The 9298-nt window shown below is 44.7% G+C and overlaps 1 protein-coding gene across 1 annotated transcript in view; it reads left to right on the top strand.

The window, feature by feature from the left end:
- The first annotated feature begins 377 nt into the window (after window positions 1-377).
- The window catches only part of CFP (complement factor properdin), a 105182-nt gene continuing 96261 nt past the window's right edge, over window positions 378-9298 (top strand). The window contains exon 1 of the mRNA XM_086940428.1: window positions 378-715. Within this exon, the coding sequence (XP_086796554.1) occupies window positions 661-715 (55 nt within the window). The 5' untranslated portion in view covers window positions 378-660. The remainder of the gene's footprint in view (window positions 716-9298) is intronic.

Below are 9298 nucleotides of genomic sequence, written 5' to 3'. Positions count from 1 at the left end.
TAAAAAACCTGTTTAGTACTCAGGTGAGGCTGTGTGTCCACCCTGGAAGCTGTCTCATCCCGGGCTTTGGGGGAGGGTGGGGGGGGGGGCTGAAGCCCTTTGAGACCGATGGGCGTTGTGCGCCTGATAGTGGGCATTCTTTGTGAGAATGAAGCGAGGCTGTGTTTGCTCTTCGTGGGAGTCGTACCTACTGTGACTTGCAGAGCGCATACATAGCCCAGCAACAGGCAAAAAACCCACCGAGCTATCCCCGAGTTCCAGTGTCAGCTGCCCCCTGAGTTGCTTTGCTCACCAGGGCGTTCCCCGCGGCACCTTCCGCTTTTTATGAATCGCCTCTTTTTTTCTGAGATCTTATTTAAACATGTTGAGCAGAATTCGGGCGAATTTGCGCAATTTCAGGCACATGCTTGGTTCTAGCTGGACCCGGGGAGGGGAGGCCGTCCCTGTGGGGAAGCTCTTCCCCTTTCCCTGCCCGAGGTCGGGCGGACAATGCCCCCTGCCCTGCCAGAGGGCGGAGGGCCAACAAAGGGCAGATAAAGGATCCCTAGCAGGGAGACTAGCCCCGCCCACCCGCCGCCTCCAGGTTGCCTCGTGCGTCCCCAGTCACTGCTGCTGAGGTGAGGGCAGGAGAGGAACGTCAGCCCTCGGTTCACCCCAACCATGACTGCCGGGGTACCCCTGCTTCTGGCCGCCCTGCTGGCGGGGTGCGTGAGAGGTGAGCTCTTTAATGGACGAACGTGCGCCATATCAGAAGCAGCGCTTAATTTGTGCCGGTGGTGGGCACCAGCAGGGGTTTAAAAAGAACCTGCTAAAGTGACATGAAGCGAACTAGGGTGCAGGGTGGAGGAAGAGAGAGTCATGACATCGACTAAAGACTAGGGGGGCTTGGTATTGTCACTGGGCAGCTCCGAAACGGCCTTTTAAGAACAGGTTTGGGCCCTGAACAACCTAATAATATTATTATTTTACAAATTAAGCACAGCAGCTGTGTGCATGAGGGAAGCTTGCATTGCAGCCGCCGGTGGTGTTGTTTAAATAAGAGACGCACCCTCCGCAGCCTCGGGTTTTGCAAATCTCTTGTAATGTTTTTTTTTTTTTATCCTTTGCATGCTCTACTGTGGGAGCTTTGTATGTGAAGGGCGCTTGTCTAACAACTGCCTGTGGGGTTTCTAGTTTTCCTGTACGCTGTTCTTCAACCCTAGATTTACACAATGGGGCGATAGAGCCTATTTACAAATGCACATTATTTCTTTATTTTTCCGTAGCAAAAATATTTTGCCCCTGAAGGAAGCTCTTCCCGTACGAATCTTGACTGATCCATACTTTTTCAGACCCTGGAATGCTAGTTTCTTCAGGATTTAGCTGGAAAAAATCTCTAGTTATTTCCTGGGTGGAAAAGGGTTGGATAGGAGCTTGGGAATACCCCAAAATATGCAAAGTTTTGGGGCATGTCCAAACTTACAAGGCTAGCCATGTCTTGTTACATTGGCTTTGTATCCCTTCCATGGGATTTATTGCTGCAGGCTTCTCTATACTCATGGTGGAGAAATCACTGTTGTAAAACCAGTTGCAGCTAACAAAATTGCTTGTGTGAATTCCTTGGAGGAGTAAATGTAGGCCATTTTAGGCCATAAAGAATCTGGTAAAGGCAAAAATACCTTTGTGGCTTGAGCTCTTTTTTTGTTCATGCCACTTTTATTAAAGCTACTTTTCATTTCATTGTATGTCTTAATGTGTTTAGTAGTCATCCTCAATTTCACTGATAAACATTACAGTTATTACACTGCTCATATTCACTAAAATCCAATTAAAGTTTTATTTAAATACTATAACAATATAAGAATCTCAACACGATTGCTATTTAGTAATAACTACTACATATTTTGTTACTTATTACAGCATTACATTTTCAACATTTTGAAATGTTTAATACAGCAGCGCCTCACATTATTCCTAAAAATCTCATTAACTAAGTCAAATTCTCCAAAACATTATAACACCCAGTTATATCCCTTACACTTCTCCCAATAACATCAACATGATGGTAACTGTATTATAACACTTTTCATATTTATTAAAAACACTATCACATATTTTTACATTAATGTTAACTGCACTGCATGTTCATATATTTTAAACATGTGTATGTATATATATCTCTCCAAATGTTCTGGTATTAATTACAAAGTTTTGTTAGGTTTATTAAAATGCTCTCCTACTTATTGTATGTCCACTTTAATCAAAGCACTTTTTAAAACTTAGAACACTTTCTCATATTTATCACTCCTGTGGTATCAAACACAGTGATTTCTGTTACATATTGCTTAAAAAATCAAGTGTTTTACTGTCACATATTCAATCCAGCACTTTCTCATAATAATTCTAACATGCACATTAAATCAAAGGCCCTTCTCGAGTGCATTACATCACCTTTTGACAATGCTTTCAATATTCACAATACCCTTTCCTATTTTAACATCACTGTCTTATTTATTACATGATTATATGTATTGACACACCCTTGTTCATTTACATTACTGCATCATATTTTCACGACAATGTCTTATTCATGTGATAGCAATAGGTCATATTTATTGTAGTATTTTCCTGCATGACTCACATTCCTTTCTCTCATTCACTATATCACTCATCCACATGTATCACCATTCTCTCAAATGTATTGTTTTGTTATCATAGTTAATGCACTTCTTTCTACATCAACCTTTAAGTTGTTTATCATGTTATTCATATCTTCAGTCCGGAATATTTTTTGCAAATTTCTTTCAAGAAAACGAGTGAACTGATATCTTAAAACTTATGTTAATTGTGCAGATGTGTAACTTGTCATGTGTAACTGAATAAACAAAACAATACATTATAAACATGGCCACTGGAATTATGTGATTGTACGGCTGCAGCATTTTCGCATAATTTTAGATTTGCCACATTTGCCACATAATCCATCATCTGCTGCATGAGTTGCCCACCAAAAAATTCTAGCTAAAATGGTTCCAAAGTGACTTAAAAAGCAGCAACACTTGTTTCCGTGCAGTGGAAGGCCCTTTGAAAAGGCCGACTAGTCACCTTTCTGTTGCCTATTGCTATATTTTGGTGTTAAACTGGTACTAGGGAGGTGGAACCAATGCTATAATTAAGCCCTCCTTGCCGCATAATTCCAGTGGCTCTAATTATATCTCCTGAAGATGTAAATTAAAAAAAAATGGTGAAAATATTTCGAAGAGTGTACAAGAACGAAGACATGAATAATATGAAATAAAATTGGGAAAATGTAATAATGAAGAATTATCATATAAAATTAATTTGAAAGTACAAAGCAATGCTGTGCATATCTCACAAAAGAAGTGTACCTCAAAATCCAGGGGTAGATTTAATTAGAATTCACTCAGCGTAGTGCAGCAAGGCCCTTTGTTGTGCTGCGTTGCGTGATTGTGAGAGAGCTGAAAACACCATATCTACTTAAGATATGACGCTCTTCGGCTCTCGCCGTGTGTTGGCGCACTAGAGGCTGGCTAGCGCCAACGCGGGAACTCTTGTACCATGGTGCAAGGATGCGTTTGTTACAGGCCGGATTGTTTCATGCAGGAAGAGACACCTTTCTGCACAAAACAATCCTTAGAGGCATAGTCCGGTTTCTATGTGTGCTACAGAATGCAGTACACATGGAAAGAGAAAATAATGAGGAGAAATAATATTCTGCCACGTTGGCACACAATTTTGGCAAATACCAAGGTTTACAAGTCTTTGTGAATCTGCGTTTGTGTCCAAATGCATGGATACACCCATGCATCGCCCGTGTAACGCCTACCCTATGCAAAGTGAGGTAGGGCTATGGGATGCGTTGCGTTACTTTCTATTTATGTGGATTTGTGTGGCTTAGTAAATGCCAAAAATAATTTAGCATCAGGCCTGCACTACAAAAGTGATGCAATCCATACACAAAATCATATGAAATCTTCCCCCCAGTGTTGTTAGCACTAGATTCCAAACTCTTGCATTGGGCCAGAGAGGGCACCAGGGGACAGATTTACTAACATTTTGCATCGTGTATGTACCACTTTTTTGTTGCAAAATGTTATTTTAAATTTGCAAAACCATGCAAATCAGATTTGCGTGGGATTTGTCTCAAAATGTAATGCAAGGCTTACCGGAAGCAGGCGCGGCGACGAGAAATGTTTTTATTTCTGCCCATTACTTCCTCTTTCTATGAGTGCTGCGTTCTGTAGCACACATAGAAAGAGAAAAATGCCTTCACAGATTGTTTTTATGCAGGAAGATGTGCTCCTGTACAAACACAATCCTGCCTGTAACACAGGCACCCTTGCACCATGGTCCAAGGGTAACAGCGTTGTACTTCGGCAGCACACAGTGTGCAAGCGCTGGGAGGCAGCAGAAATGGGCCCGTTCTTAGTAGACATGGCACATTTCCTCTCTCCCTGTCACGCAACACACTGCAGCATCTTTGCTGGCTGGCCTGCGTTACGTGAATTGTTAGTAAATCTGCTCCTAGGTTTGTGGATACTCTTGCCACTGTGACGGAGTGAATCGGGTAGCGAAAGAGGCAGACACTGCCAATGGGATAGAGTCATTTTAATTGGTAGAATGAAATTCTAACTCTGACATTGGGAAATAAATTAACCCCTTCACTGCGGTGGCTATTCCCCCGCAGTGCTAAGGGGGGAGGGCAGCCGAGCGGCGGGCGCATGCTGGTGACGGAACCGCTCCGTCACCAGCGTCGGTTGCGCGGTGCTCATGACGGAGCGGTTCCGTCACGGCCCCGCCCGCTCAATAGAATGCGCTGCGCAGGCGCGAAATCAGCGCCACGCAGGCGCAGCGGCAGGGCCATGACGGAACCGTTCCGTCATCAGCACAGCGCCACCGCAGCTGATGACGGAGCAATTCCGTCATCAGCAGGGGAGGGGTTAACTCAGTTTGTAATATTTATATGGCATTGCCCCTCTTTGAGGCTCATCTTGTTGGCAACTCTCTAAATTATGCACTTGACGCCCTACCATCTGAGAAAGACAACAACCAAGCAGATGGCAAAAGATTGACTTGGTAAAAAAAGCAAAGAAACATGCCGTTAAGTACATGCTACAACGAACAGGGACGAGGAATTTGGTGTCAGTCAGACAAAAAGGCAATTCTGTTTAAATTAAAGGCAAAAAAAAGTTATCTTGCAAAGATCATGTGTACATAAGTTTTGTAGCCATTTTTGGTTTTATTTCACAAGAACGCAGCCTGTTTTCAGGCTGATGAGGTGGTGGCTTAAGCAGCAACAGCGAGCACAAATCTTACTTTGTATCCTTGGAAAATCAATTGTTTTTTTCTGCTTTTTACAAACTGCTACACTGTAGTCATAATCAAAATAAAGCAAGTCCCTGTGATGATGTGAGCCCTGGGCCCACATGATACTAAAATTAGTGACACAGAGGCAGTAGAGATACTTGGTTGACTGGCCCGGGCACGTGCGTCCGGACCCTTTTATTACCAGGGTCACCTGACCAGTGATGCCTGTGATGGGCGGGTGTTTAATGTGGGTACAGCCCGAGGCTCAACACTACAACTTTATTGGAAAAGAAACAAACAAAAGTCCAACCTTTGGAAAAACAAACAACATTACACAACACCGTTGAGTCTCTTCGGGCGATCTTCTGGGCAGTGCCGGAGCTCTGGAATGCACGGCCAGGAGGTTTTAGTTCGCCTCGGCGGTGTAGTGCGGACCGGCCTGGTCTCATGGCGTTGAAGACTATTTACACAGTTTATTCAGGGAGCATCTGGAGCGGTGGTGGTGGCCACTTCGGAGACCTTCTTGAAGGCGCTCAGGGTCCGGTGGACAAGGCGAGGATGCCTCCCGGTGCCCGCGGGTAGAGCAGCTTCAATCTTGCCTCTCCTGCCTGGACTCCCTTCTCACAGGAGTCTCCTGAGGCCCTTGGCGCCGTGCTGCCACGGGACCTTGTGGACTGTGCAGGGCCTCTGTGGACTGTGGTGTATTTACTTCTCAAATGTGCAAGGCTTTTATTCTGAAGAGCAGCCACACCCATGGGCTAGCATGAGGGGGTGGTTATTGGGCGTCCACCATACATTAGACACCAAGCGAAGAAATTGTGATCCAGTATTTCATATCCACATAAAATCTGGTAATAGCGTACGTTATCGTAGAGTTTGTTCACTAAAACACGGCCAAAGATAAATATTCTCCCTCCCTGCAGGGGCGGCCTTAGGCATGTGCAAGCTGTGCACCTGCACAGGGCTACCAAACCCCAGGGGCCACCACGCCAATATATATCCTTAATATCACAATCCTCTGAGGATGGATACATATTTGCGTTGTGGCCCCTGGCAGGGATTTGGCAGCCTCCGGCTCTGTTTCACTTTCAAACACCCTGACCCCACACTCTTCACTGGCCTCCTCGCTCTGCCCCACCCGGACCCCCTCTTCCGGGGCCCCCTACCTACGCTCCCTGCCCAGGGCCACTATGAGCCTAGAGCCGCCCCTGCTCCCTGCTCTGCTTCTTTGTAAAATAATACCCAGCCCTGATAAGGCCACAAATCATGAAATGGAGCTCTACCAATATAAAAGATAATGATGCTCAAGAAGAGGGTACCAATATGCGCCAAAGGAGAGGGCAAGGTTCTAGGCGCTCGCACACTAAGATGCATTTGGGCAAACTCTAAAGTACCAGTCCAGAGTTCGGTTCTACAGTCGAAAAGTCTTCAAGGTTAGACATTTATACTCTACTCACCAACTAAGAGAGGCTCAAAGGAAAAACAAGTTATCGCGGGGGAGGGGGTTGAGGGTATGGACATAAAAGATAAGCAGCGTCTAGTGGTGGGGAGGTGTTGTAAACATTGTCTTTTATCCGTGCTGTCATATGCCCAGGGGATTTAATCAAAAGGAAGAGAGGCAGTACATTAAAAGCAGTGTGAGACATCACCAAGCAGAGCAGTGTGAAGGAACGCAGTGGCGCCAACACTTGAAGACGCACTTGTCATATCTTCTTTTTCATCCCCTTTTCACCCCGTCCCCTTGGGGTTGTCTCAGATTAAGTAGATCCAACGCTTGATCTGGAGAGCGCGTCAGGCATCAGAGATCAGGCATCGTTCAGTTTTCCCGCTTCTACCAGGATCTCAAGTTGGTCACTCCAGTGGGTTTACTGGCTAAGCAGGCTGTATTCACTGCCCTCTCCACTGGGCCACTGGGCCTAGCCCTGAGGCACAAAGCAGACTATTGACACCTTTATGTTAAAGCAAGCCACACATCTTACCCCAACACTACCTTGTCCCCAGGTCTGTGTGCAGCAAGAGTGACCTGGGCCCTAATGCTAGTAAGGAAAAGACATGGAGTATCTGAGAAAGAAAGAATCTGTGATATTCATGATCAATAGTTGGGAGAAAGACATTTGATATCCTTATCTTGATATATTACCTAATCAATGCATTAGATCCGAAGCACGAAATTGAGAATCGGCATTAATCCTTGTATGACTAATGGGAGAATAAAAACAGAAATTATGCGACCTGATGGTAAATGTACATGCAAGCCGGGCACAAAATGGGATAATTTACATATTTTAATGGACTGCCTAAAATATTTAGAATTACATAAACAGTTCTTACTCCCCATCTTTTTAAAATATGGTGCTGCTTTGCATGCACAAGCTATTGAACTTCTTATAGATATGCCAAACCTTGTAATAGCAATAGCCATTGCGAAGTATATGAAGGCTGTAGAAATATTTTTTATGGAAAAGGAAATGGATGGTTAAAAGGTCAGATAGAAGCTATGATGGATATGGATTTTAGAATTTTTACCTGATACATACCTTTTGGAAATATATTTTAGAAAAGGAATTTTATCGTTCTTACGTTTAATATTTATGTTTATATATAGGTGTGTCTATGACTCATGTATAGTGTATATGGCGAATTTCGAAAGGGAGCATATGGAAATCAGACTACTATAAGGGCGTTTGTTGATGACTTTGTGATGATTTTAGAATTTTTACATAGAATGATATGTTTTTATGTTGTTTAAAGACCTATGGTCTAAATAAACGTTACTTTTGACAGACTAGTAAGGAAAATGGACCCCCGTCCCATTTTTTGTACTAATACAAACATAATTGTGGTGCAGTGGCCACTCACACACCTGTCCCCAGTGCCCAGCATCTGCTGTACTTGATCTATCACCCTCTTCCCTGGGGCATCTCTCAGAGGAAGCTGTGCCTGTCCATTTGTAAACAAAGAATGAGTCCCAGATGGTGCATTCATTTTCTGGGTCATCTCTCTGACACCATCATTGGACCTCCCTCCTTTCCTCTTTTCTCTGGATCATCAGTCTGAGGCCCAAGGGGTTTGGAGTACCAGAGCTCTGCCTCTGAATGTCTGACTGCCACCTTGCTTGCCTCCTCCCTGACAACCCCTGGAATCACCTTTTTAGAAAAACAACCATCCCTGACCGAGGTGCATTTTTTTGAAGGCAAATGGTGGGGTGGGGGCATGGCTCCTGTGCTCTGAAGCTGAAGGAGGGACAACCACCATTATTTAATTCTGTGACATCTTGTCAGACACTTATCTGGATTGTTTGCATTGGCACACTGAGGTTTACTAGTGAAAGAGTACAAGTCCCACTGAGTAGCTTAGCTTGCATTTATATTTCATCTATGGTGTGCACACATTATTTTATCAGCAGTTACCTGAACCCAAAAAACATCAAAATGCTTACAGAATACTTTCTTCTTTTTAGCCACGTGTTTGCCCCCTGACCTTGCCACAGGGCGGTTAGGAACACATTCCATTTCTGCGGATGGGTAACCAGGGCCCTCGACTCCCTTATCCCAATGGTTTCCAGTAAGTGTGGCTCCAGCGCCCCTAGCCCCTGGTATGATGGCAATCTGAGGGCTCTGAAAAGTGTCTGCAGACGTGCAGAGAGAGACTGGAGGAAGAGGTATGACAGCAGCAAAAAAACCCTGTATATGGCTGCGGTTACGTCTTATCACCGCGCGGTTTGTAGAACCCGGGCTGAATACTACGCTCTGGAGTTTCGCAGTAGTGGGAACCCTGTTAAAACCATCTTTAAGGCCCTTAAAGACCTTGTGGCAAGGAAGCCTGCCGGTAACTCCATCAGCTCCAAAACTCATTGTGAAGCGCTGGCGGCTTTCTTCCTGGAGAAGGTCCAGACCATATATAGGGCCTTCCCCCCCTCCACTGCACAAACCAGTATGGGGCCACCCATCCTGCCGGATCAGGTGGTGCTAGACTCTCTCCCCTCTCTCTC

This window comes from Lissotriton vulgaris, chromosome 10 (assembly GCF_964263255.1).
Source record: "Lissotriton vulgaris chromosome 10, aLisVul1.2, whole genome shotgun sequence".
NCBI classification, from domain to species: domain Eukaryota; kingdom Metazoa; phylum Chordata; class Amphibia; order Caudata; family Salamandridae; genus Lissotriton; species Lissotriton vulgaris.
This window is presented reverse-complemented; position numbering and strand designations above follow the sequence as displayed.